The following is a 25,514-nucleotide window of genomic DNA, read 5'->3' as shown; positions in this document are numbered from 1 at the left end:
ACAGGGCTTTGAAGGCAAACTCTTGGCGTTTGTGAAGGACCCCTGCCCGGGAGTTGGGGGTGGGATCTCAGTACTTGGTGGAACTCTATCGTGGAACAGTGGGATCTAATAACAAAAACCCTGGAAAAGCCAAACAGGATTACAAAAAAACATGCAGACCGTAAATGCTCCCCCCTCCCTGGGATCTGAAACCGTGAGGTTTGTGATTCCACAAAAAATCTCAAGGGAGAACAACCGAGCAAAAAGTTGGGATGGAAGTACATCAGATCTTATAAAATCCTTGAACTAATAAATGGGGTGGGTGTTAAACTAGACCCGCCAAAGAATTTAAGACACATAAACCCAGTATTCCACTGCAGCTTGTTGAAAAAAGGCCTGGAGGCAAACACCTGGCACCCGAAATCTGGAGTTCCTCCCCCACTTATGGTGGATGGACAGCCTCATCATGAAGTGGAAGAGGTGTTGGATTCAAAATGGAGAAGAGGAAAATTATTTTACCTTATAAGACAAAAGTATTTTGACCTGGGTCAAAATGATTGAGTTCAAGCTAAAGATGTAAAAGCTAAAAGACTCATCAAAGCTTTTCACAAATGTTATCCAGAGAAACCGAGGGAGGGGTGATCCTATTATAGATGTAGTTTTGGTGGGGGATAATGTCAAGCAGGCAAGCCAGCCTGCCTGCCATAACTATGAATGCATATCTACTAGGGGGATTGGCTTTCTTCCTGTAGTGTAGCTTTCCTCCTTCACTGTATCTTGGCTATGCTTTGCTGAAAGGTCTTATCAGTACAGCTGGGAACGTCTGGAAACCAACCTTGAGAAATTCAGCTGTGCATCTTTTTCAGGACTTTCACTGACTGCGACTGACTTGTTTGGACTGGGGGGAGGGGACCGGGATATGACCTCTCGAGGAAGACTTTGTTTCAGCATTCCAGGCAATTACTATATACCAGAACACTTCTAGGGATATCTGATAAAGACCTTTAACTCATAACTGTGTTTGATGAAATGGAGAGTCTGAAAGAATCCCCTAGCCAGGCCTGACACTGCTTCAGCTGACAGGCAGGGAAGGAGCCTCCTTCCCTGCCCATCAGCTTAAGCAAGCAGGCACCCAGTTTGAAATTTAAAGTATTCCTTTCCATGCCGCTTGTAAGCTTTCAAACTCCGAGTCCGCTTGCTTCAGCTCTCCTCCTCCCATAGGGAGAAATAAGCGGTGGGGTGGGAAGTTTGAACCCAATACTTTTCTTGCCACTTGCATGCGGCAAGAAAAAGTGTTGCTTTCCCGTGTGCTCCAAATCTTTATGGAGCATACCAAAGTGGGTCAATGAGCTCTTTCCCCCTGCTTCAGAAATTCCAAAGCAGGAAACCGACTCTTTTTTTGTTGCACACCCCTAGTCTCAATCATGCCAGAAGCACAATCCACAATCTTTGTAGTTATTATCTGCTGAGTGATCATTAAGATGTGAGGTCAGTTAATAAATATGATAAACAGAATTTTAGAGATGAATGGAATAATGATCTGGAGCATCCAATTTTGCTAAAGCAATGGGATAAGGCCTTAAGCTATATACTTGTTGCAGCTATTGATCTTAAGCTGCAACTTATTCAGCAAAATATTATGTTTACGACATAGTAGACACCACAGCACCTTTTAAATAATGATCTAAGCGCAGTGTCTAATGGTTGGCGGTGTAATTCACAAAATGCATCTGTTCGGATATGTTTATTCATTTGACCCTTTTGGGAGAAAGTTAGTAAGTATATTAGGTTTGTGTTAGAAAACTCATTTATTTTTGAGGATGTTAATGCATTGTTAAACTACTTGCCTGTCTCATGGAATCTAACTGATGTTCAACGGAAATGGAACCTCTGTGCCCTTACAGTTGCTAAAAGCCTTATACTTCAACACTGGAAAGACAAAAACCCAGTTCCTGTAAATCACTGGATTGGAGACCTTATAAACTTATCAACATTTGGAATGTATTGCATACAGAAGGCAACTGTACATGGACTTATTTTTAGATATTTGGAAATCTTTTATAGATATTTATGTATAGATTTGCTAATAGTGTTTTTGCAGCAAGCACTATTTTCTTTCTTTTCCTATTTTTTCTCGTTTCTCTTATTTTTGTTATGTTTTTACACTAATAAAGAACAAATTAAAAAATTTAAAAAAGATGTACACGTTTGTTTGAAACCTGAAATTCCTGCTTCACATGCACTGAAAATCACTAGATGGAGCTCTAAGGTACTAGGTAGCTTTCCCTCGGGCTGTATAAAGAAGGTATCTATAGGAAGCATTAGCAGAGAGAGGGGAACCTCAGAAACACTTTATTTTTTCATAATTGCACAAATCTGCAATATAGCGGAGAAAAACTTAAATAATAAAAATCTGTATTAAAATATAAATGCAACAGGTAAAGTGAGAAATGGCTTAATGTAACTTTTACATGATAGATCTAGAGTAGAATTTATTGGTTAATAAATATTTCTTTTCCTAATTACACATCAACCATAGCAAGAAGAAATATTTCTCAATCCTAATTACGTATCACACACAGCAGAATGGATTTCTTTTGACTTGGGTTATTAAAAATCATGAGAATTTTAAAGATATCAAATCATTTCATTGTTATGGGAATATCAATGTATTGAGTAAGCATACATAATTTGTTGGAGAGGAATTTTAAGGACATTATTTCTTTGTTACATATGATTACATTTTACCTTGTGCTGGTATTCTTCCCAAGTGAATTTAGGTGGCTATTTTTTGCCAATATCCATCCTTTCTCCAAGGAGATCTGGGCAGCATACATGTTCTTCCCGCCTTGATTTTAGCCTCACAACTCTGTGAGGTTGGTTAGGCGGAGAGTGAGCAACTGGCCCAAAGTCACCCAGCAAGCTTCATTGCAGAATGGAGACTAGAACCTGGGGGTCTTCTTGATCCTAGTCTAATCTCTATATTGAACTGGGTATTTTCATTAAAGGAGCTACGACAAATGTAGTTTGAAGACTACGGTAAAGTCCATTTTCCAATCTAACCTTTAAAAAAAATTAATTTCTATGGCGTGTGGAAGAAAGCTTCACAACATGCATTTCCAGATTTCCAACAAGGAACCCAAGAAATTCATTCTTGAACGGGCAAGATAATTTTTTATTCTGAGAAAAGAATGGAATACAAAAAGTGAAGAGTAAATGAGACATCTGCAAAGGTTTACACAGAACCCATGTTGACATTGCTTAAGTTTAAAGAGAAGTGATAATTTTCTCATTTTCTGTCTTTAGCCATTTTTGTTTGTTTCTGTGCATTTGTATAGGGGGTGGGGTGAGGCATAAGTCTGGTTCCCCAAATGTGGAAAGTGAGATGATTCTGCTGTCCTGAACCCTACTTCAACCAAACTCTTTCACATTTCTGGAACAGGATATTTGAGAATCCAGTGTTTACTTTGGATTCTGAAATTCATGTGGCGAATAATTTAGTATGTGATAAGTGTAGTTGTTAAGTGTTGCCCTAAGCCTGGGAAGACCAGAGTTCACTTCCTCCCTTAGCCATGAAGCTTAGTATGTTGATTTGGGCCAGTCACACACACAGCCTAAACTATCTCATAGGTAGTTGTGAGGCAAAGGGGAGGAAGTATTTCATACTGGAAAAAAATCAATATATCTAATTCTAAAGCCAGCCAAAGGCCAAAAAAAGGTCCCTTTCTTTCCAGGGCCGTTTCAGCCTTTGAAGGTGGACTCACAGGCCCAGCAGCAGCTACCCTGCAACCCGCATGACTCCCTGGGGCCTGGCTGCTTGCAGCTACCAGACCACACACGCAAGTGAGGAGTAGTGGTTAGTTTCAGACGAGGATCTCGAACCCGGGTCTGCCGTGGAAACTCCCTGCGGGGCCCTCCTGCCACGGACACATTCTCAGCCGGATTTAGCTCCGAGGCAGGCCGGGGGCGCCTTGGCCGCCCAGAGCACCGAGACGCCTCCCCGTGGGGCCCCTCGGACTGAAGGCTGAGCTCTGCCCGCCCGAGGTGCGCAGGGCCCGGCGAGGCGAGGCGGCGGCGCAAGGAGAGAGGAGGACGGCGGAGGAAGCAGCCGCAGCAGCCGCCCGGCTCCGGCACAAGGCAGGGGAGGTTCTGGGGCCGGATCAGCCGCGGGCCTCCCGCCACCTCCCTGGGGGAGCGCCTCAGTCCCCCGGGGGTGGCGGCGGTTCAGGCCCCTGCAGCAAAGAGGCCCACAAAGGCCCTTTCTTTGGGCCGGGGCTGGCGGGGACGGGTCGCCGGGGAGGTCGGACGGCGCCTTGGCTTCGAGGCCCTCGGCCCGGGCGGGCGGCGCTGCTTCAGAGCCCGGCACTCCCCGGGGCCCCTCGCAGGCCCAGGAGCCGCAGCCCCGGGGGGGGGGGGGGAGGAGAAGCCGCCCCCGTTCACCCCGGCCAGCGCGCAGAGGCTCGCCCGGGGGAGCGCCGCCGGTCCCGTCCCCTCCAGCACCGGGCGCGTCTCCGGCGAGAGGAGGCGAAGCGCGCGAGGCTCGCCGGCTTCCCGGGAAGCCGCTTCGGGGCGAGAAAGGCGGGCGGGAGCCCCCAGGCCGCCGGCCCTCCCTCGGCCGCTGCCCGGCGCCTTCGCAGCAGCCGCGCCGCTCCCCCCTCCGCGCGGTCTCTGAGCGTATCCGGCGGGGCGCGGGGTTGCTTCGGCCCGCTGACCGGCCCGTCTCGGACGCCTTCACGACGACCCTATGAGGGCTGGAATGCGGGCGTCGGGGCGGCTGCCGAGGCGGCGCCGCCGCCTTCGCGCCGGAGCCCCCGCCCTGCCTTGCCCGACCGGCGCCTCCGCGCCCTCACCTGCCCGGCGCCCTCGGGCGGGCGTCCGGGCTCCCCTTCCAGCACGAGCCGGGCGGCACTCCAAGCCCCGCCGGCCGGCCCGGCTGCCCCGCCGCCGCAGCCCGAGGAGCGATTGGCCCTCGCCGCGGCCGGCCCCGCCCCCGGCCGCCGCCTCCGCCAATCCCCGGGGCGCTGTCAGCGCGTCAGCCGAAGCGGTGCTCGGCCGGCCCGCCGCGCGTCTGCTGGGCGAGGAGAGCCGCCGACTGCCCGCCCGCCCGCCCGCCAGCCCCGGCGCCGCTGCCTCTCCCGGCTGTCATGGGCGCCGCGTGCTGGGCATGGCGCTTGTCCCTGGCCCTCGTCGTCGTCCTCCTCCAGCTGGGCAGGCGGGCCGAAGGCGGCGGGGCGGCAGTGGCAGGTAAGAGACGCGCGGGCTGCCCTGCCTCGCCCTGCCCTGCCCGCCCTCTCGCGCTCGCGGCTGCCACGAAGGGGCGTGCGGGGGGGGGGGTCCCTTCCAGGAGGGGGCGCGAAAAGTGGCGGGCGGGCGCGGAGCGGAGCGGAGCGGAGCGGAGCGGGGCTCGCGGGGGCGAAGGAGGCCAAGTTCTTTCCTCGGGCGCGGGGCGCGGGGAGGCGCCGCTCTGCGGGTCGACCTCTTTCGACGGACCACGGCCCGAGCCGGAGACGTTCGTGGTGGGGCTGCGGGTCCCCCCCCCCACAGCTTTCCTCTCGCAGTTCCCTGCTGGAAACATCGTCCTCGGGGCTCTCTTATGTATCGATAGCCGAGTGGCTCTGTTGTGTGGAGACGTAAAACTCCGGACTCCATCTGAAGCTGTGAACCGGCTAGACCGATCCCCTGAGAAACCGGGAAAATGCCCCTGATTGCATAAAAAATATGATATCTAAAAAAAATCGTTGAGGTGTGTGTTAAAAAAAACCCAAAATGATAAAAAGAGCCCCCGTAGTTTTAACCAGATTCCCTCAGTGGCTGTTGCTGGGCAACCATAACAGTTTAGCTATCGTAAAAGGCAAGGGGAGGGGGCAGGGCCCTTTCCAGGGCCGTTTGGGCTTCACTGGGGCCATGCCCAGAACCCACCCCTGGATGATTTGGCCTGCACGAGTCGCCCAGGCTCAGCTGCTTGCTACCATTCAACATCAGCTCCCCCTCCTAAAAGCTGATATCGTGTAGTGGATAGAATCTCAGAGTAGGATCTGGGAGGCCCGGGTCTGAATCACCCACTCTCAGCTCAACCTACCTCTCAGGGTTGTTGTGAGAATGATACAGAGGCAAGGATAATGACGTAAGCATCTTTGAATCCCCATTGTGGAGAAAGAAAGGAAGTATATAAATGAAGCAAATTAATAAATATAGGTGAAAATGAGCGGCGGATAAAAGATAGTGGGCTTGGAGGTGAAAAGGGCCTAGAGAAAAGTGAGCATATGGAGGCCACTAGGAGGAGGGAAGGAGGAAAAGCGTGGGGAAGGGGGATACGGGGGAAAGAGAAGCACCTCCTGCAAGGACTTGCAGGTTCCCTACCATGTAACTGGACCTGGCTCAGCCAGCACCGTGTAAATGGGCCGTAGGGCAGAGGCTGCGGTGGGGGGGGGGGGGATGGACAGCTGAAGATGCAGGGCAGAAGGTGGGTGGGTGGGAAGGAAAGAAGGAGCAGGAAAAGGGGGAGAGGCTGTGGGAGGCAAGGGAGGGAAAGAGGACATGGTGAGGGAGGGGAAAATGAGATGCTCCAGCAAGTCCTCGTCTATGCTCATGATGACTCTTAATACTTTGCTTGGATTCAGAACAGAGAGGGCAAGTGTATTGGGAGGAAATGCTTATATCGAACCTGTCCTCTGCCCTTTTAGTGGTATCACTGGTGTCATTATTACCCTCTCTGTTGGCTGCAGTTTGTGTCCTGGGACACACTCCTATACTGCAAGAAAAAAATAATTGCAACTTTCTGTGAGACCGCTCCCTGCCTCTCTGCATGGTTGACTGCACAATCAATGCCTTCATCCAGTCAGCCTCAGCTGGAGGTGGGTAATTCCAGTCTGCCCCTGCCTTGAACCCATTTAGGTCAGTCCTGATGCAGAGGTACAGCAACATGACCCGTCCTCAGAGGTGGCATGCCCAGAACAGTGGCTCATGCTGAAATGGAAGCAGAAGGGGCTTCTCCGAGAGTCAGTCACTCTTTTCATGCAGAAGAACGGAAAGACAACCAATTTTACTTCAGGAAAAAAGTGTTCATTGGCCACCTGAAGTCTGGGATACACGGTTATAGATCTTGAAATCCTAACTACATTTTCTCTTTCCCTAAAAAGCAAATTATGCACCTAGAAATAGGGAAGAGAATTGGACCCCCGCTCCCCCAGTCTCTGCATCCTAGAGGGAGCAGTGCCACAGGGGGTGTCTTTGCCATAAGGTTTGGTCTTTCCATTTGAATCATTCATATGCCTGACTCTCTGGCATCCTGTGGTTGCGGTGAGATGTCCCCTTTGGGATCAATGCAGTTGGAGTTTTTGATGGCCTTGGAAAGGGGTCCAGCTGTCACTTCTGCTGAGCCTGATGCGAGAGCTGGTTGTGCCTTTTAATGAGTCAAAAAGTATAAACAGAGACACTTTCAACAAAGGCATCACCCCCTGCTTCACTCTCTTCCTGCCTGAGTATATAGTGGTGTGCCTGGATGCAAGTATATCAGGTAGTTCAGTTGCTAAAATAAATCAAAAGAAAGAAACCAATTAAATCTATTCTTTCCCCCTCGTTTCCATTGAGGAAAATCTGCCCTCCCTATCAGATGTTTTCTCCGCCCAGCCTCTCTGTTAAACATCTGTGGAGAGGACTGGGTGGCGGATTCTTCTTTGAGAAGTGCTGCCACACTGTTTTAAATATTTATAATACTTATGTGATTTTAATTCTGTTTTTAAGTCTCTCTCTCTCTCTCTCTCTCTCTCTCTTTTCATGTTTTATATTGTATGTAATCCGCCCTGAACCTGCTATTGTGGGGAGGGCAGAATATAAATCTAATTAAGTAAATAAATAAATAAAAATTTCAGTGGTGGAAAGGCAAGCAAACTTTTCTCTCTCTCATGTTTTGGAAAAATAACATTTCTTCCATGTTACGTCTTTTTACCTTTTAAGTATTCCTAGAGGAAGATCACCAAGAATAACAATCTTTCTCTGCTTTTTCTTTATCTTTCTTCCCTTTACAACATACACTTGCGTGTGCCTGGATGCAATTTCTGATTATTCCCCCAGTGCCCCCCCCATCTCTCCTACTAGGTGAAGGAGACGAATCCTTGTTTTATCCTGGAGATGGCCGAGTGAGCATTTCTGAAACCATTAGTGTTAGGATTTCAAGCTAACAATCAAAATGCTTTTTACTTTGGCGAGCCTTTTCTGAGGTTTTGTTAATCTAATTAGTGTGAAACACACTGGACGTGGATGGCAGAGAAGTCTCTTCTTTTATTCTGAACCCCCCTTTCGTCATTCATGCATAAATGTAATTCTTTGCTTTTATTGGATCCTAGTTTTAGAGAGTAAATGGTAAGCCATAATATTATTTCTAATGGATATGCAGCCAAAGAGCCCCAGATGGGTTTCTGGCATTAAATTATGAGGAAACCCATTTCAAGGATACTCTCTTAATAAGGGCATGCTAGACAGTAATCAGTGGCCTTGGGCCACTTTCTTCCACGAACACCGAGGTTTCCCAACGCTTAGCTGTCAGAGAGTTTTTCCAGAAGGTCAGCTGATTCTCAGCCCCTTCCCCCTTGGCAGCTTGACAGCTGCTTCTGCTGACCGTCATTTTTCTAAATCAATGCAATGAAATGACAGGGAGCATTTCCCCAACTTCAACAGCTGCATCTTCATTCAGCTGACATATTGTCATCATCATTAACAGCCTCAGTGCAGCATTTCTCTCTCTTTCAAAAGGTAAACAACATGGGAAAGTAACATTTTCTCACTGCAATATCCTTCAGTAATGTAGGGGTTCTGCCTTTATAATAATATGCACCCACTGTAATTTCTCAATGCAAAATATTCTGGTAATTGGAATGTGCGTTTTGCACTGGGGAGGGCAGGGTAGCATGGGATGTCCCTGTGAAGTAGGTTTGGCTGAGCAGTGGTGACTGAGCCTTGGGTAGCCACCAAACAGCATTGCTGAGTTGGGATTTGAACTCAGGCTTCTCTTCCCAAGATCAGCGTTCTGTGTGCTATACCTTACTGTGTCAGACATAAACCCTGAAGGACTATAATGGGTTTGAAGTTTCAGCTACTGTGAAATTAATGTCTGAGAACTGCATCGATAACTACTACTTTAACTGTAAATTTATACCTGTCAAGTATAATTATATTCCAGCCTTCCTCTAGGGAAGTCAGGTTGGCATACATGGGTCTCCCCTTTCATTTTGTCAACACAAAAACTCTGTGGGGTAGGCTGAGAGTGTGTGACTGGCTCAAGGTCACCCAGTGAGCTTACTTGTTTGTTTAATTTATGCTTTAACTTTCACCCTAATAAGTATCCAAAGCTGTTAACATGGTTCTCCTTTCCTCCATTTATCCCCACAACAACCCTGTGAGGTAGATTAGGTGAGAATGTCAAGGTAACCCAGCAAGTTTTCATGGCAGAGTGGGGATTTGAACCTGGGTCTCCCAGATCTTGTTCTAACACTGCTTACCATCTCTCTGCTTTTTAGTCTGAGGCAACCACAATGCTCTGACAATAAAAAATACGGTAAAACTAAGTCTAATAATCAGTTAACACTTATCAGATTTTTTCTCTCAGTGATTTGTCCAGAATTAGGATTACACTTTTTGTTGTTTTTACATGAAAATTAAAGGAAGGGTCATGGTTAGGGTAGAATGCATACCTTTCATACATCAAGTTCTAGGTTCAGTACCTGGCATCTCCAATTAAAACAGTCTTAGCTAGCAGGATGACAGGCACAACAAGATAGTTGAGCAAAATAAACTAATTGGTGGAAAATTAGTATCCCTTTAGTGAGCCAATGCCATATGGGCATAGGGAGTGGCCTCATTCTGATCATTTGTTTGTCTAGCCCAGAATTATAGTGGGGAAAGGACTGGGCAAGACTTCTTCCAGAAACCTTGCAGACTCAACACCAGTAGACAGTACTGAGTAGACGGAGTTTGTTAGTAGCTCATTACTATCCTTGCCCCTTGTTTTAATATGATTAAAAAAGATCATTGTAAGGCCTCCTACTTAACCAACATAACTGCGTATAATCTTAGGAGGACCTTTACCTCATTGCGCTTTCAAACAATGCCTACGGAGATGCTAGCGGGTCGATATAAAAAGACGCCAGTTGGCCAACGCATCTGTATATGTGGTCATTCGGTGGAGGGCCTCCCTCATTATACCCTGGCTTGCCCTTTATACACAGAACCTAGGAACAAATTCCTGGCTAAGATCTTGCTTGCTCTACGTCCCTTGTCTGTCTCTGATAAGATTGTTACCATGCTCTCCGACAAGGATTCTTGTATTTCCCTAAGACTGGCGCTTCTTGCTTTAGCTGCTAGGAAGATCAGAGCAAAGGAATCAGCCATTGATTCACTGCTTTTAGAAGGTTTTATTAATTTTAAAGTTTTTTTTTGGTAGGGCATTTTATGTGGTTTTGAAGTGTTTGATTACCTGATCATTTTGATTATGTATTATACTGATATTCGAGAGTGTTTTGATATTGTGAAGGCCAATGGCCATATACAATAAAACGAATCTGATCTGATCTGATCATTACTAACCTTCCATTGACGCATTTGTTTTTTGATGTTCTCAATTTTCTGCTGTGTATCTATCAAAATTATTAATATGTTAATATTTTTTAAAAATAAGATCTGGTTTCAGTAGCGCCTTAAAGAGCAACGAGATCTACTGTTTGTGACTGTTCTGGGAAAGCTCTGCTACTTTATATTGATGTTTTTTTTGTATTTTTTCCACTTGTGTGTAGTGCTGGGTTGAAGACAGGCAGAAATCTCTGTATTTCCGCCCTGTTACCTAGCTTAATGGGGAGGGTGTCATGTTGGGGGCACAGGCCGTTTTATATCAAACTGGCCTGCGATTCACCTTTCCAAATCCAACCCTGCGAAAGCAGGACGGGCAAGATAATAAACAGGGCAGGTAATAATAAGCAGTGTTTGCTCTGACACCCTGGGATAGATCAAGGGATGTGCTCAAGCCTTTTGGTATCGTCATGGAACCAGAGGCATGAGAGACAAGGCTGATGTGATAAGGGGCCAGCTCACCACGGAGTTTGGAAGAGACTGGTTTTAAAGGAGGGAACTCTTACCTCCTTGGGAAATGAGGGCACAAAAAGGGGTCTGCCGCCTTTTCATGGAATCATAGAATCATAGGGTTGGAAGAGACCTTTAGGGTCATCTAGTCCACCCCCTTCACAATTCAGGAAATTCACAGTTACCTCCCCCCACAAACACCCAGTGACCCTTACTGCATGCCCAGAAGATGGCAAAACACCATGTCTGCGTGCGCATGTGCATGTGGTTCATGGGGATGGATAGAAGAGGTCACTAGAGGCGGATTTACCTCTGTTTCCTATCCCCCACCCCCACCCCTGGACAAACACACACCCTTGCAGGGGATGTCCAGGTCATTCTAAAGGTATAATTCGATATCAGTCTTTTGCCTTTTCTTTCCTTTGTATTAGCTGCCAAGCTTAGTGCAAATGCATGGTAACTTCCTATTAGGGCTGCCAGACCCCCGGTGGGGGTGGGGGATCCCCTGCCCCCACCCTCCCACCCCCGCCCCCACCTACCTGGCCAGTGGGGGGGCACGCACCTTCAATGCGCTCCACAATGCCCTGTGGTGCTGCGCGCTCCACGCACAGCAGCAGCCAGGATCAGGCCTGTTTTGGCCTGGATCGGGGGCCCTGTGGAGCGCGGGAGTGTTCCTGCGCTCCACAAGGGCCAACAATGGACGCAATCCATGGCAAAACGGGCCCGATCCATGCCAAAACGGGCACGGATCGGGCCCGTTTTGGCGCAGATCGGGCCCGTTGTGGGCCCCTGCAGAGCGCAGGAACACTCCCATGCTCCACAGGGGCCTTAAACAGGCCCGATCCGCACCAAAATGGACCCGATCTTTGCCAAAATGGGCACGGATTGGGCCCGTTTTGATGTGGATTGGGCCCGTTGTGGGCCCCTGCGGAGCGCAGGAATGCTCCTGTGCTCCGCAGGGGCCCACAACGGGCCCGATCCGCGCCCAAACGGGCTGTGTGGTGATGTCACTAAGTGATGTCATCACACTTGCAGGAGCGCGTGCACCCCCCCCCTCAGGTAAGAGCCAGGCCCCAATCTCCCGCTGGGAGATGGAGGGGGCCTGGCAACCCTACTTCCTATATATTGTGTACTCTCTATCTTTTGTACTCTAATAAATTGTAATCCAATAAATTGTAATCTAATAAATTGTAATCCAATAAAGATATTTCTTTAGTAAAGCTCAGCTGTGTCAATGTGACCTCACCCTTGAGCCTTCTGCTCAGGTATTTGCTAGAACTCTGCACAAGCTCAGAGGCTTGCCAGCTCCCCAAAAGAGCTGGTGACGGTTCAAGCCTATTTCAGTTTGGGTGGTTCTTTCCAAGAGTTAGGGACATTTTTTTGTAAAATGGCTCATTAGTTACTGTCAAATGAGTTTTGATGTTATCTAAGAAAAGTTTATAAAACTCAAAAGTAAAACAATCTAATCCTGAGGTTTTATTTATTCATTTACTGTAGCTTCTTATTAACAGCTACTATACTGAAGGCCGCTTCTAAAAAATTCATATCTTGTTGGGTTACCTTTGTTTTTGAAAATCTTTTAAAGAATTTTTTTTAAAAAATAGTTCCTAGATTGTTCAGATGTATATAATTTCTCATAAAACTTTTAATACCGATCTATTATATTTTAATGTAATTTCCCCCTGTTTACTATAACAAAAATAATCAAGCTTTTCCTTCTTTCTCTCTGTAAAATCCAAGCTAATTGCTTAGATGGCTTGTTACCAAGTTCAAAGTGTCATTGTCGGAGGAAAAACTCATCAATATTTAGATTTGTCATTTCCCACATATCTTCCAAATGCCTAAACTCCATTGACAATTAGAGTGCCTAGAAACTTTATATGCTATAAGAACTGTTGCATGTTTTTTATAATAACATGATTCTAGCCCTGATAGACAGAAAAAATGATTCTTGAATATGATTTATGCAGGGAAGAGTAAAGGGTGTGTGTGGGGGGGGGTTGGACTTACTGGCTGTAGTGCTGGTGATGTCACTTCCAGAAGTGACATCATCATAAGTTCCAACTCAGTTCCAAACATGAATGGATATGGATCTGCACAAGCAGACTGAGACCTCCAGTGCGTATCGATTGGCGGATCATAAATCCTAGACGATGTGTGTGGAGCTAGATACCAGCTGGATAATTTTTTTTTCATTTTTATATACTTTATTCTTTTAAAATCCATTCCTGTTTGTGAACTGTTACAGTTTTTGTCTTTAATTTTTCTTATTTTTATTTTATTACAACAAACAAAAATTAACATGGACAACAGATATAAAAAAAATAGGAAGGGAGGGAAGCGGGGAGGAAGACATACCAAGTAACACACTTTATAGAACTTTGTTAAACTCGTTACTTAGTCAATAGTTCTTTCGTATTACCTTTATCTTTACTAAATATAGAAATTCAACCTTAATGAGAAGATATCCCCATTACCTCCATATTTCAGCATAATATTTAATGCCTGCCATAAAATTCTAATTTTCAAATCCACAGATCACTAAATCTGACTTCTCTTTCACATACAGAAAGTCCATGAAAGGTTTCCAGATCTTCACAAAATTGTTCTTTTATCTCTCAACAACCCCATTAATTTTGCCATTTCTGAAATCTCCAACATCTTCACTAACCAATCATCTACTGTTGGAAGCTTGTCCGATTTCCAATATTGTGCATAAATTATTCTTGTAGCCGTTGTCATATATCTGATTAAAATTCCAAATTCACTTTCTATTGAAGTATCCATTAAACTCAGTAGGCACGTCTCTGGCTTTAGTTGTAGGTTACTCTTTAGTGATAAGCCTGTGAAGTTATTGGCCAAACTATTGAAACATGAACAGAAAAAAATCTTTAGCTAAGATCTCTGTTAATAACAGAGATTTTACTCGTATGAAAGAAATTCTTACTCATTTTATGAAATATTATTGTAAGATGTTGTGACCCCCCCCCCTTATATACCACCACCCACATTAAACCTCCCTAATACAGATTTGAGGGCTTCGCAGGAGGTTAAGGGCAGTCACAGCATGCCACCTGTCTAACCTCTATCAGATAAGAAGCCCTGAACTGAATCCACACCAGGTCCCTTCTCTCCTCTTCCCAGAGGCTCCACCAGACAGGCAGCCCATTTTTTTCCCCTTACCCAGTTACTGTCCAGAGCTACTGGGGAAAGGGAACTCAAAGTTTTACTTCCTCTAATATACACTGCCACCCTTTAGATTAAATATATTGGCCCATTGTTAGTGACCAGAGTGTTAGAGGTTTGTGTGGGTGATATTTTCCCTCAGCCAACAATTTCAAGCCATGTATTGTCGAAGGCTTTCACGGCCGGAGAACGATGGTTGTTGTGGGTTTTCCGGGCTGTATTGCCATGGTCTTGGCATTGTAGTTCCTGACGTTTCGCCAGCAGCTGTGGCTGGCATCTTCAGAGGTGTAGCACCAAAAGACTTTGGTGCTACACCTCTGAAGATGCCAGCCACAGCTGCTGGCGAAACGTCAGGAACTACAATGCCAAGACCACAGCAATACAGCCCGGAAAACCCACAACAACCAACTATTTCAAGCCAGTTGGGGTTAAAACTAAAACAAGAATAACTTTTATTTACAACATAGAACTTGAGTGAATGATTTCAAAACACGTATCTATTTTTGCTAAACGGGGAATATTTCAATGTATTAGAACAGATTAACAGCCAACTATCTCTGCTGCTTCTCCTTAGCAGCCTCAAAACCTTTTCTCTCAGTAACTATCTTCCAGTGGGCTTTCAACTGTCACTGGCCCAGCATTCCACTAGCTCTCATTGGCTGTTTCCCTGGAGAGAAAGAGCTGGAACCAGCCCTATCCATCACAAATGTATATATCGGATAACCCTGTTATGTCAGGAATTGATATATTTCCTTCCAAAATTAATGTCCCTAAATTAACCTCTGAAGATATAACTGTATTAGAACTGTATTAGAACTGTATTAGAAGCTGGTTGTTGTGGGTTTTCCGGGCTGTATTGCCGTGGTGCTACACCTCTGAAGATGCCAGCCACAGCTGCTGGTAAAACGTCAGAAACTACAATGCCAAGACCATGGCAATACAGCCCGGAAAACCCACAACAACCATCATTCTCCATCCATGAAAGCCTTCGACAATACATTGTATTAGAAGCTCCTTTTACTGAGTCTGAAGTAGATGTGTTAATTAACAATCTTAAAAATAGTAAAATATTGGGATCTGATGAATTTATCCCAGAGTTTTATAAGCAGTTTATGGATTCAATTGAAAGTTCATTTACTATCTTATTAAATAATATCAACAGATTTCTCCATCATGGAAAGAGGCTAAGATAACTTTAGTATTGAAACCAGGAAAATGTTCCTTGGATATAAACTTATATCAACCTATATCTCTTTTGAATCAAGATTTTAAGCTTTCGTCTGCTTTAATTTTTCAAAGACTTCACAGTTATTTCTAAAATCATAGTTCAAGATTGGACTGGATTCATTAAGGGTAGACTTATGGTACAAAATTTAGAAAGATTATTTATGGTTATGAATCATGTTCAAAATACAAAACAAGAAACAGGATTTTTTTTTATGATGATGGAAAGGCTTTTGACCATGGAGAATGGGATTTTATGAAAGCAGTGTTGTGTCAGGATTAGACATGGGCATGAACCAAAAAAAAAGAACCACATGATTCGTGGTTCATCGCATTCCACGAACCAGAAACCTCGAACTTCCACAACCTTTTCTTAGGGCATGAATCGGTTCATGGTTCGTGGAATTTCAAACGCCTGGTGCCGGCTGCTGAAGCCCATGCCAGACATTTGAAACAGACAGCCCCCTTCTCCTGCTGCTCCCATCGGCAGGAGAATAGGGCTGTCAGCTTCACTCACCCTGTGCCAGGTTCAGCCCATCGGCTGAACCTGGTGAGGGGTCTGTGAAACTGACAGCCCCGTTCTCCTGCCTCCCGGGTGGCAGGAGAAGGGGGCTGACAGCTCACTCACCCCGGGTCGGCTGCAGTCCATGGGCTGAGCCCAGCACTGGGTCTGTCAAACTGACAGCCCCCGTTCTCTTGGCCGAGCAGCAGGAGAACGGTGGCTGTCAGTTTCATACATGATCAGCAGCACCAGCCTGTCTGGCTTTACAGACTGCTGATGACTCGCACGAACTGGGTCAAAAAAGTTGTGCAGGTCATGGAAAACGTGGTCCCACGAATCACGTTTTCACAAACCACTAATCAGCCTGGTTTGTGCGGTTTTTTGCTTCATATTGTGATTCGTGCTCACCTTTAGTCAGGATGTCTCCTGTGATGCTTTGCAAGGTCTGGTTGGTTCTTTGTAACCCTGTGTAACTCTGTAAGGATTGTTTAATTCTAGGTAGCTCTGCTGCTATAAATTGTTCTCTGCTTGGAATGTAGCAGCCTGCTCTTATCTCTTTCTTAGCCTGCAGTTTATCTTTCTCATCTGGGAGGCTGGGAAGCTCTCACAACCTCTCTGCTGTGTTTTGCTGTTTGTCTATTAAACTTAGTTAACTGTTTCCTGAAGGGGAGTGGGGACTTTGGGTCTGGGCTTATAATCCTATAAACGTTATGTGCTTGTAGAAAAGCGCAATTCCTGGCAAAGAATGCAACAGTGAATGAACTAGTAGCTTATCAAATAGAATAATTTAATTCATGCAGTTCCTGGACTCATGCAGTGAAGTTTCTGAAAGTTACTTGGCAGAACCTTACATGTTGTCTGTTTACTCCCTGGATATCACTTATGTGTAAGATTCCCAGAGCAAGAATTGTAGTTAAAAATGAACTATCAGAAGAGATAAATTTCCATAGGGAGTCAAAGCAGGATTGTTCTTTATCCTCATTGTTGTTTGTTTCTATGATAGAATCATTAGCTGTTGCACTTAGGAATTTTGCAGACATCAAGGGTATGCAGCTAAGGAGAGAACATGGTAAACTTTATTTGCAGATGTTCTAGCACTCACTGTAGTTTATTTCCATGCCGGCCTTGTTGAATATTTTGGACCAGTTTTCTGGCTTGTCTGGTTATAGAATACATTTTTTAAAAATCTTCTTGGATGGCAGTAAATATATATTTATCTGAAAGAGTGATGTAGCAAAAATCTCTGGTATATCTTGGCATTTCTAGCTTATTAGATATCTAGGTATTTGAGTACAAGAACATATGTATAAAATAACAGAATTTAATCATAAAAATGTATTTCAGGATTGGAGACATTTGAAGTTTTGAAGTAAAATTCCTCTTGGTTAGGTAGAATTTCAACTATAAAAATGTCTGTATTAATCATAATTTTGTTTCTTTTTATGAATATACCTATAATAGTAAAGTCAAAAGTAATAGAAGTGTAGCAGAGGATGATTCTTTGGTTTATTTGGAAAGAGAATCCCTCAAGAGTTGCAGCAGACATTTTATATCAAAGGGTGCAGAATGGAGGTTTGGATGTTCCCTTTTATAAAATACTATTTTGAAGCGTGCAAATTAAATGGTATGGCATGATGGTCTGTTCCTGATTAGAATTTGAAAGTTATTGAAAACTAAATTGGTAAAAAACTGTATTAACTTCATATCCTGACTCTGTATAAAATTCCTTAACTTTATGTATTGATATTGGTTGATCTCTTGTGGGCTACGTTTTTCTTGTAGTACACTAAAATGATATTATTGAATGAGTAACTAAAAATGTATCAATTAGTCAAGCCATATCTTTCCCATACAGAAAAATTACCAGCTTACCTGGCCATCTTAAAATCAGGATGGTCAATAATTTACTTCAGTTGGGACATTAAGGTGATATTTGTAGCCTGAATTTATCCCCAAATTAAATTATTTCCTCCCATATGTGATAGGGTGCAACTGTTTTTTCTTCTTTCCCTCAAACACATCCAGGTGGAAAGAATAGTAACAATGCTCATCTGTTTGATGTTCCAAGCCATAATGATAGGATCACCAATCTTGCTGCTTTATAGGATGTTTCAATATTTGGAACTGTTACTACTTATTTAGAATATGGTAGCTAAAACATCTTATTTCCTGCTCTTGGATGCTTAATAATTCAGAATAAGTTTATTAATTGCTGCATGAACATTATTAAAAAATTTCAGAAGGCAGTTAAGAGGGATATTTAAAAAGACAAATAGAGTCCTGGGCAATATTTTAATCTTTACCACTAATATTTTTTCTGCCGCAAGATTTTGATCTTTGCCAATTTTTGAGATAGGACTCTATTTTCAAAAATATATGTTTGCAAATTGTTTAACAGTATATTCTCTATAGTAAAATAGATCCCCCTCCCCCCACACACAGCTATGTCACACCAGATTTTTGCTACTTGGCACCTGTTAGAAATGCAAAAAGCAAATATTACTTTATTAATTTGTCTAAACCAATGAATACTGATTTTCCTAAGTTAATTTTTTAACCAGATAATACATTTCTGTAAGATTCTTACTTCCTTAACCCGAATAGTCCAAGCAAGCCCAGTCTCATCAGATTTCAGAAGCTAAGCAGGGTCAGACTTGGTTAGTAATTGGATTGGAAATCTCCAAAGACCAGCGGGGTCTGTCCCCTCTGTTCACAGCCGGCCCCTCTTGGCCTGCCTAAGTCTCACCCGCAGACAGAGGGCATCTCTGGTGCTTGAGAGGTTCCCGTCCTGCTTGGCGAAAATGCCCTTAATGCACAGGTCATGCATGGTTGCCAACATGTACGACTCTTCATCTTTGAGAGCCTTTACCCTGGCAGCAATGCCCTGCTGCAGCCTTTTCATGAGTGCACGCACTCCTGGAACCAAGTCTGCACGATGCACATTTGGGTCCACAAAGGAGGCCATTGAACTCTGGAGCATGTGCAACAAAGGAGTGACCAGACCCAGGGTTGCTGTTTCAGACGAGACCACCACAATGAAGTCCTTGAAGGGCTTTGGGACCTCCACTATCTGGGAGATTGTGAGCCAATCTTCTTGGCTGAACTCACCCTCCTGCCTCCAAACATCGCTCTCCGAGAGCCACACCTTGAGGGAAGCCTGCTGCTCCACCAAGCACTCAAGCATGACACAGGTGGACTTCCAGCAAATGACAATGTCAGAGATCAGGCGATGCTCCAGCACGCCTGTCCAGGCCTACTTCTGGCACAGTTTGTGAGTGGACCTCACACTGCGCAAGAAGTGATTCATGAGTCTCCGACATATCTGCAGGAGATACTGGAGCTCACAAGTTGTGGGGTCCTGGGGTTCCCTGGAGGAGCCCAAACCAAGCGCACCCTTCACCATGAGATGAAGTTTGTGGGCCACAGAGTAAATGTGCTCCTGGCCCACCTGTGCCACCACTGCCCTCATGTTTGCACTACCGTCTATTACCATGCATCCCATGGTGATGCTGCCCTTGCCTAAGTCTTCTAACTTCCTCCTCAAGGTGGCTGTGATGTTCTCTGCCATGTGCAACATGTCAAGAACCTCGATGCAGAGCAGAGCCTTGCAGTAGCTGGCCTGGCGATCTCCCATCTGTCCCTGCCTAACACTGGGAACCCCACCCCTGTGCTGAAGGTCCTTGGGTTGCCTCCAGTGAGCAGTAAGCGACAGGTATGCATGCTGCACACTAGAGCAGGTCCATATGTCGGACTTGAAGTGCACAGTTCTCCCAGCAGCGAGGGACAACTGTGCCTTCACGTGGTCCTTGGCAGCCCTATAAAAGCCAGTTTGCTGTAGCGGTTAAGAGCTCGGGACTCTAATCTGGAGAGCCGGGTTTGATTCCCCACTCCTCTGCTTGCTGGGTGACCTTGGGCTAGTCACAGTTCTCTGGAGCTCTCTCAACCCCACCCACCTCACAGGGTATTTTGTTGTGGGGATAATAGTAACATACTTTGTAAACTGCTCTGAGTGGGCATTAAGTTGTCCTGAAGGGTGGGATATAAATTGAATGTTGTTGTTGTTGTTGTTGTTAAAACGAGGGCTCCACGGTCCTGCTCAACGTCATGCGAACAGGGATCATGTACCAGGGATAGGCATTATGGAGCAGCCCTTGGAAGCTGAAGTTGTCCACTACGGAGAATGGCTGACCGTCTACGGTGATCATGTCCAAGATCAAGCATGTCACATGCCTGCTCACAAACTAGATCCCCCCTTTGGGCACACTAGTGCCCTGCGTACCTAGCATCTCCATAATAGAGGCTTGGCATCCCTACCCTACAGGAAACCATGAGGGAAGAGCACCAAAGGAGTCTGCCTCCTGCTGGCTAGCTGGCAGCCGTGTGGTGCCACTTGAACTCTCCCTCCGAAGAAGCACTACCTGGTGTTGCCTCTTCATGTGGTTCCTCATGCCAGACGTGGAGAGATGGTTCACATCCCTCCCTCAACTGATCCGTATTCTACAATGCTTGCAATGGGCAAACCAGGGCTCCTCCACTCTCTGGAAGTGCTCCCAGATATTAGAGGTAATGGGGGCCCAATGCTGCACAGGAGCTGCACTTACGGGCCCCCCAGGAGAAACCTTCTGTGAGGTGCTTGGGGCAGACACACTGTGCCTCAGCTTGGCAGTCAAAGATGACTAAGGATGAAGAGGTAGAGATGTGGGCTCCTCAACCACAGTCTCTTCCTCTTCTTCTAGCACCCTCTCCTGCTGCATAGCTGTGAGAGGCCTGCTGCTGGCCTCAGAGAAAACAGGGAAGTCATGCCGATGGCGGGGCTCTCTGCCAGTTCCTCCAACATCCTCCAAGTCCCTGGGGTGAGCATGAGTGATGGAACAGTCACATTCCCCACATCCACCCCCAAAGATTCCTCATGTTGCCCCTCCTCCTGCAGCTGGTTTTCAACTGCTGGAGGAGGGGGAGCCTCAGCAGCAGGCCCCCACTCAGTGTAAGCTCCTACCTCAGACATCTGAGTTGGGGGTGGCACTCCATCAGCTGCCTCAGCAAAGAGGGCCTCTTGCTGTCACCAGAAGCCAGGCTGGTGAATGACGGCAGTGCTGAGGAGGGCCTTCTCCGCTCAGGTGAACCCCTTTCCTACCCCTTTCCTCTCATGAAACCCTTTCCTACCCAAGCCTATTAAACAGAGAAAAGTAGCCTTTAGTCCCAACAATTTAGTTTAGAGGGCAAATGTACAATGACACCGGCCTACAACTAGCCTACCTTATAACAACACTATTTAAAACTAAGTGAGAACAGTACTCTCGGAAACCCAAAGAACACTACCCAAACACCACTATACCTACAAACACCTCCCCAACCAACAAAACAATTAACAACCCCAAACTGTAAAACACCAACTGTAAACTGAACAACACCAACTGTAAATGCCAAGTCTTCTCCAAAGACCAAACTTCAACTTCAAAAACAACCAACAACAGCCCCCCCAAGAACTTCAAAACAATAGCCCCCCCCCAACAGGAACTTCAAAACTATCCCAACAGCAGCCCTCAAGAACTTCAAAACCAGCAAACAGCCCCCCAAGAACTTCAAAAGAACAGGCCCCCCAAAAGAACTTCAGAACTAGCCAACAGCAGCCCCCCAAGAACTTTAAATCCAGCAGCCTCCCAACAAGAACTTCAAAACTAGACAACACCCCCCAAGATAATTCACTCCCCCAAAAGAAACAGGAACAATCTGCAAGGCCCCCAAATACACAGGCCCAGAAACCCTCCCCCCAACAAGCCAGAGACACAGAAAACTTAAAATGCACAGATACCAAAAAACACCAATCTTAAACCAAATTCATACACTCTAGACAAGCGCAGATAAAGGCCCAGAACTGCCCCCCTAAAACAAGCCAGAGACACAGAAAACTTAAAATGTATTTGTAAAAACCCCCAGTAAACATCAATTTAAAACCAAATTCACACAAACTGTAGCCAAGCAAAAACATTCAGCCCCAGCAAGCCAGGCAAACCCCCACACCCAATGCCCCAGCCCCTCAAACCAAAGGCCACCATACACACACACTCAAGGCAGCAATAAACAACTCAGAAAAAAAATTAAAGAAAAAATAAAATAAAAGCTTAAGAAAATTTCCCTTCCCTTTCCCCCCACCAAGACAACAAACCAACCCCCTCCTCCCAACGAGAAAATCCAGTGAGTCGGTGACTCTCCTACCAGTCTCCAGGCACAGTGGTCCAGAAGCACAAGTCCAGGGATGAGTCACCCAAATCCATGCAGTCAGTCCAGATGCAGGCAGGCAGGCCAGCCAAGAGTCCCAGACCGCCACAGACACAGAGAATCCAGCAGGAAGTCTCAATGTCGCTCTCTAGGCCAGGGCAAAATGGAAACTGGTAAAAGGCAAACCTCCAATTTAAATCCCTGCAACATTTCAAAAAAGGCACTCTTTCCAGAGAATCCCCATTGGCTAGAAGAAGAAATGCTGCAGAGATTGGACACTCCTAACTCTCCCCTCCCTTCTCTGATTCCCCCTCCTCCCCCTTGCACTGTGTTACCCTCCTTTCCCTTCCCATCTGGTAAAAACAGGCGGGAATCTCCCGAAAGCAGCACTTTTCTTGCTGTTTCCAACTTTGTAAACAGCAAAACTTCTGCTTTCAAGCTTCCTACCTTTTTTTACCAGATGGGAATGGGAATGAGGAGGTTGTAGGGAGTCACTCAGTCCTTCTCCCCCTTCCCTCTGGTAAAAAAGAACGGGAAGCTTGAAAGCAGCAGAACTTTACTGGCTGTTTGCTGCTGGCTGCTCCCGAAGCTTTCTGAAGCAATCCAAATCGCTTCAGAAAGCTTTGCTTTGACATTTTGCGAAATCCCAAATCTTTCCGAATCGGGCTCGATTTGGGCGTTTTACCCAGTTCGGAAGCCTGACGCGCACACCTCTGGTTCAGATAGATTTTCTCTTTTAAAGGCACTCATCGGGGTGGACCTCTTTTGTCTTTGCTATTTGTTTTTAATTATTGAAACTCTGACATTAGCAATTAGGAACAATGTTAAAATATCTGGGAAAGCAAACATCACATATTTGTTTATATGCAGAGAATGTATCTCTTACCTTGACCAAACCAAAATATTTTATTCGTACTTGATTCATTTATTCAGTTCGGTATCAGGATATAAGGTCAATTTTGAAAAATTTGAATGGTTGGGTTTTAGTTTCACTTATCATATTATCAACAGAATTTATTCTGTTCCATGGGGAAAACGCACCTAATTTGGTGTTTAAAAATCTGGCCCACATGAAAATCTTGATCTTATTGAGTAGTACAATTGTGACAAAATGGAGAAGTACAAAATGAATTGGTGTTTGACACCTCTTGTCTGTTGGCTGGATAGACTTGCTAGTGTTAAAATTAACGCATAATTATGAATACTATTGCTCTTTAATAATATACATTTATTAGTTAAACTCTTTATCCTCACAACTTGGGAAAACAAGTCTCTAAGTGTGGTAAGGAAAACTATGGTACATGCAGTAATGAGAGAGGACTAGGAGCACCTTCCATCAAACTATATAAGGCTTCGGTGTTGGCAGATATGGTTGACTGGCAGAAATTTGATGATGGTAAAGATCTGATGATGATGCAGTTTTTAAAATCAGTGGGATTAAACTTTTGCAGTTTCCAAATCAGATACTTCCCCCCTTTTTTTTATTAATAACAAATAATAAATAACAAACCAACTATTTACATAGAATGTAAAAGCTTGACTAGTGATTACTAGTCAAGTAATCTCCTTACATGAGGGATTAGGTACATACACAATTAGTAGTAAAGATGACAAAGAAATACATTGCTCGTTCAAAGAAGTTTCAAAAGATTATTTGCAGATATCAAAAGCACTTTACAGTGTGCCCTTGTATTCATCTCCAGGTAGGTATTTTACTAATCATAGGTTTTGTTAGGTAATAGCTGTATGAATGCAGTCTAATTTTACTCATTATCAGATTATTGTAATAAGTTATCTCTAGACATATATTCAATAATTGGGTCCCATTTGGTTGCAAAGTTTGTTTCTCTAGGGAAATGTTCAGCTCCAAAAATGCTATCATAGATTTTCTCTTGAATGTAGTGGTCAAAGGTTCTAGTTTTCCAAGTGTCTATTGTTGGAACTTCTGGAGATTTCCAATTTCTTGCAATTAATGATTTAGCCACCACTAATAGTGTGCTGATTAGCTCTTTACTAACCGTAGATATTTCCATAGAGACCCATTGATCAAATAGTATTATTTCTGGATGTAGAGGGACCAAAAAGCCTGTTATGATCTTAATATTTTCTAACACTTTTGTCCAAAAGATTTGTATTTGGGGGCACTCCCACCAGCAATGATAAAAGGTGCCAATATTACCACAGTTCTTCCAGCACTGTGGTGATCTATTTGAGATATTGCTGACAAATTTTTGATCATCTCAGAGTAAAATCACCTTTTGAATTACTGAGAAGCACTTAAACTTCCAGAGGTTGTTATGGTGACAACTCTCTCACACAGCCTTTCACACCTACTCCAAACCTCCTTTCAAAGGTTCGGGGCGTCCCAGACAGCTAAAGGCTGGGTTTCCACCCATCACCTGTCTAGCCTTCTCTATAGCAGGCAGAGAGCCCTGACCCAAATCCTCACAGGGTCACCCTCCTTTCTCTTCTAGAGGCTCCACCAGACAGGCAGCTCCTTCCCTCTATTTAACTCCCCTCACCCAGCTGCAGCTCAGGGCTATTGGGGGGGAAAGGTGATAAATAAATCATTATATAGGCCCCAGAAACCTAATTTAAGGATTCCGTGTTCAGGCCATTAGCAGAGTCTGTCGTTTGGCTTAGGAAGCATGATATAGGTGTTTGTGAGCTCATTCTGCTGGCTGGTGTGTGTGCTGAAGAGAAAATAATAAATCATACACTGGCTTTATATTTAGAAAAGAAATGAGAGTTCCTTATTGTAGGAACTCCATACTCTGATAGGAAAGGAGAAGAGACAGATCCTAACTACTTATCTTGTCTAAGGATGGACATGGATGGCAGGACAAGGCCTGCATCCATGCTGCCAAGATGGAGGGAGAAGGAGAAAGATGTTGCCTGGAACAAAGATGGTAAGTGAGAGGGAGGAAGTCAGGAGGAGGAAATCCTGAGAATAGCAATCTACATACCAAAAGACAGTGATAGTAGTAAACAGTAATCAGAGTGCCCTGACCTCTCTATCTTTCTAACTCTTTGGTTTGTTCCCTTCTGAAACCTGAGGAAAAGGAGAGCGTTGAATCCTCCCCTTCCAACAGAAAGAGAACTTGGAGAGGTACTTTCCCTATATATACACTGCCACCATTTAAACTTGGCCCGTTGGTCATGACCAGATGGTTTGAGGCCTGTACGTGTCATATTTCCCCTCAGCTAACGGTTTCAAATCAGCCAGCGTTAAACAAAACAAAAATAAACTTTATTTACCAAATGAAACATAGGAGTGAACAGATTTTAAACTAATAAGGAAATTGGAGTTAAACAGAGAATGTTTCAGTGTAAC

The 25,514-nt window shown here is 45.0% G+C and overlaps 1 protein-coding gene across 4 annotated transcripts in view; it reads left to right on the top strand.

Moving 5' to 3' along the window:
• The first annotated feature begins 5,077 nt into the window (after positions 1-5,077).
• Positions 5,078-25,514, top strand: part of SCUBE1 (signal peptide, CUB domain and EGF like domain containing 1) — a 441,848-nt gene continuing 421,411 nt past the window's right edge. For all 4 annotated transcript variants that reach the window (XM_055000435.1, XM_055000434.1, XM_055000433.1 and 1 more), the window contains exon 1: positions 5,078-5,223. In XM_055000435.1, the coding sequence (XP_054856410.1) occupies positions 5,124-5,223 (100 nt within the window). In that variant the 5' untranslated portion in view covers positions 5,078-5,123. The remainder of the gene's footprint in view (positions 5,224-25,514) is intronic.

The sequence above is a fragment of the Eublepharis macularius genome, chromosome 16 (genome assembly GCF_028583425.1).
Source record: "Eublepharis macularius isolate TG4126 chromosome 16, MPM_Emac_v1.0, whole genome shotgun sequence".
Classification (NCBI taxonomy): Eukaryota; Metazoa; Chordata; class Lepidosauria; order Squamata; family Eublepharidae; genus Eublepharis; species Eublepharis macularius.
Note: the sequence above shows the minus strand (reverse complement) of the source record. Positions and strands in the feature narration are given on the sequence as shown.